Raw genomic sequence first — 2,177 nt, 5'->3', positions numbered from 1 at the left:
CCAGTACTGATCCAAAGTGGTCCCAACCTCGCCAAGTTCTCCTCAGCACCCCTACTGCAGTGAAGGTTGAAGGAATCAAGGTGTGGGTTCATGGCACCAGGATCAAGAAGGTACCACCACCCTCTGAACATTGGCAAGCTACACAACTGGACAGCCTAAAAGTCAAGTTCAACAGGACAACTGCATCTCCAAAAGATCTATTCCCTCCAGATAGACTGGACTCAACTTGAAGTTGTCGGCCTCATCTCTTTGGTAACTTTGAGAATTGCAGTGTTGTGTTACTGCTATCCCAGGTTTTTCTGTGGGGAAGGTGAAGATGGCTCTGATCTCTATTTTGGTCCTACCACTTGTTTTGATCCTTTTGACCCCAGAGACAGTTCACTGTACACCACCCCAGTCATGTGACAAGTGCGTAGTTTCCACCCACCAGGGACACGTTACCATCCGCACCCTGGTGTATCACACATTGTACAAATGCAGCGGGAACATCACCACCTGTGTGCACAATGAAACTAGGTACTTTGTTTGCACCACCTTTGACAAGGTCACTTGTTATCAGCCCTCTGGTGTCAAATACATCTTGCATGCCTACATATATGCCTACAAGGGCCTCAACACTAAAGGGAGACCCCTCCTCAGTGCCCCCTTGGCATCAAACCCCACCTACGAGGGAGGCCCCAGAGACATACAGGTTTGTTTTGACACCTGCAAAGCTATTGATCAGGGCCAAGGCCCACAGGGAAATAATGGGATTCGGTGTGGGGACCTGGGGTGGCAGCAGTCGTATATCCCCCAACAAAGGTACCTATGGGAAAACGCAAAGGACTACGAATTAGACCATAAAGGGCCGCACAGCAATGGAGCATATGTCTATTGGTACACTTGGCGCCAAAACAAACTGGTTCCTGGACCCCCTGTAGATGGAAAGCCCTGGTTTAATATGAGCAGGGGGATTACCACGTCTAATTGCAAGGAATATACATGTACACACTTATGCCTTTCCTTTCTTGATCCTCCCTCTTGCACATGGAATATAGGTATAGGAGTAGATGGTTCCTCCCGAGATCCTTATGGGCAGATAGTTGTCCGTACCACGAGAGAGAACTTGAAGGCCAAAGAGGAAAAAGCGTTTTATTCATTTTATGAAGAAATGGGGACAGAAATAGAAATTCCACATGTTGCCAAAAAATTGTTTATTGACCTTGCAGAGAGGATTGCTGAATCCCTTAATGTCACTAACTGCTTTGTGTGTGGAGGTATCAATATGGGAGAGCAATGGCCCTGGGAAGCCAGGGAAATGAACCTCTCCTCCTTGGTAAATCTTACCTGGTCTACCCCTAATAGACCCAATGTTTGGGCTCTGTCCACTTCCATTATCGGGCATATTTGCTTTAGCAGGGATACTTCCATTGCACATTATAATATAACCTTAGGAGATCTAAGATGTGAAAACATGCTCCAAACAAATTATACCCACATTAACTGGTGGAGCAATACGAATCTGACTCAACCTAATAATCCCTTTTCAAACGCTAATTTGTCTACCCTATGGACCCATCTTAACGATACATCCATTGCCTGGACAGCACCTGATGGTCTTTATTGGATTTGTGGTAAAAGGGCATATGTTGTCCTTCCTCCTTCTTGGGGAGGACCCTGTGTCCTTGGAACTATCAAACCTAGTTTTTTCCTCCTACCCATTAAGAGTGGAGAAAAATTGGGAATCCCAGTTTATGATGATATAGGCCCAAGATCTAAAAGAGACCTGCCATCATTTAAGATTGGAAACTGGAAAGACGCAGAGTGGCCCCCTGAGAGAATCATTCAGGTGTATGGTCCCGCTACATGGGCAGAAGATGGTTCTTGGGGATACCGAACCCCTATTTATATGCTGAACTCAGTGAAGCAGGGAGTAGGCTCCAGGCAGTAGTTGAAATTTTGACAAATGAAACTTCGCTTGCCTTGAATTTGCTTGCTAAACGCAATACACAATTCAAGACTGCCATTTATCAAAACCGCCTGGCTCTTGATTATCTTTTAGCCAAGGAAGGAGGAGTTTGTGGAAAATTTAATCTGACTAACTGCTGCCTTGAGATAGGAGATGATGGAAAGGCCATTGAAGAGATTACACTCAGAATGAGAAAACTAGCCCATGTCCCCGTTCAGACATGGACTGG

The 2,177-nt window shown here is 45.7% G+C and overlaps 1 protein-coding gene across 1 annotated transcript; it reads left to right on the top strand.

Annotated features, from left to right (window-relative positions):
• The first annotated feature begins 316 nt into the window (after positions 1 to 316).
• LOC134494568 (endogenous retrovirus group 3 member 1 Env polyprotein-like) lies at positions 317 to 1,930 on the top strand. The gene has a single exon (XM_063299821.1). It carries the CDS (start codon positions 317 to 319, stop codon positions 1,928 to 1,930), a length of 1,614 nt encoding a protein of 537 aa, XP_063155891.1.
• The last annotated feature ends 247 nt before the right edge of the window (positions 1,931 to 2,177 follow it).

Source organism: Candoia aspera, chromosome 3 (assembly GCF_035149785.1).
Source record: "Candoia aspera isolate rCanAsp1 chromosome 3, rCanAsp1.hap2, whole genome shotgun sequence".
In the NCBI taxonomy this organism is placed as follows: Eukaryota; Metazoa; Chordata; class Lepidosauria; order Squamata; family Boidae; genus Candoia; species Candoia aspera.
Note: the sequence above shows the minus strand (reverse complement) of the source record. Positions and strands in the feature narration are given on the sequence as shown.

Bases quoted from the DNA above. Each gene is read 5' to 3' on its own strand.
- LOC134494568 (XM_063299821.1), top strand. From the start codon at position 317: ATGGCTCTGATCTCTATTTTGGTCCTACCACTTGTTTTGATCCTTTTG.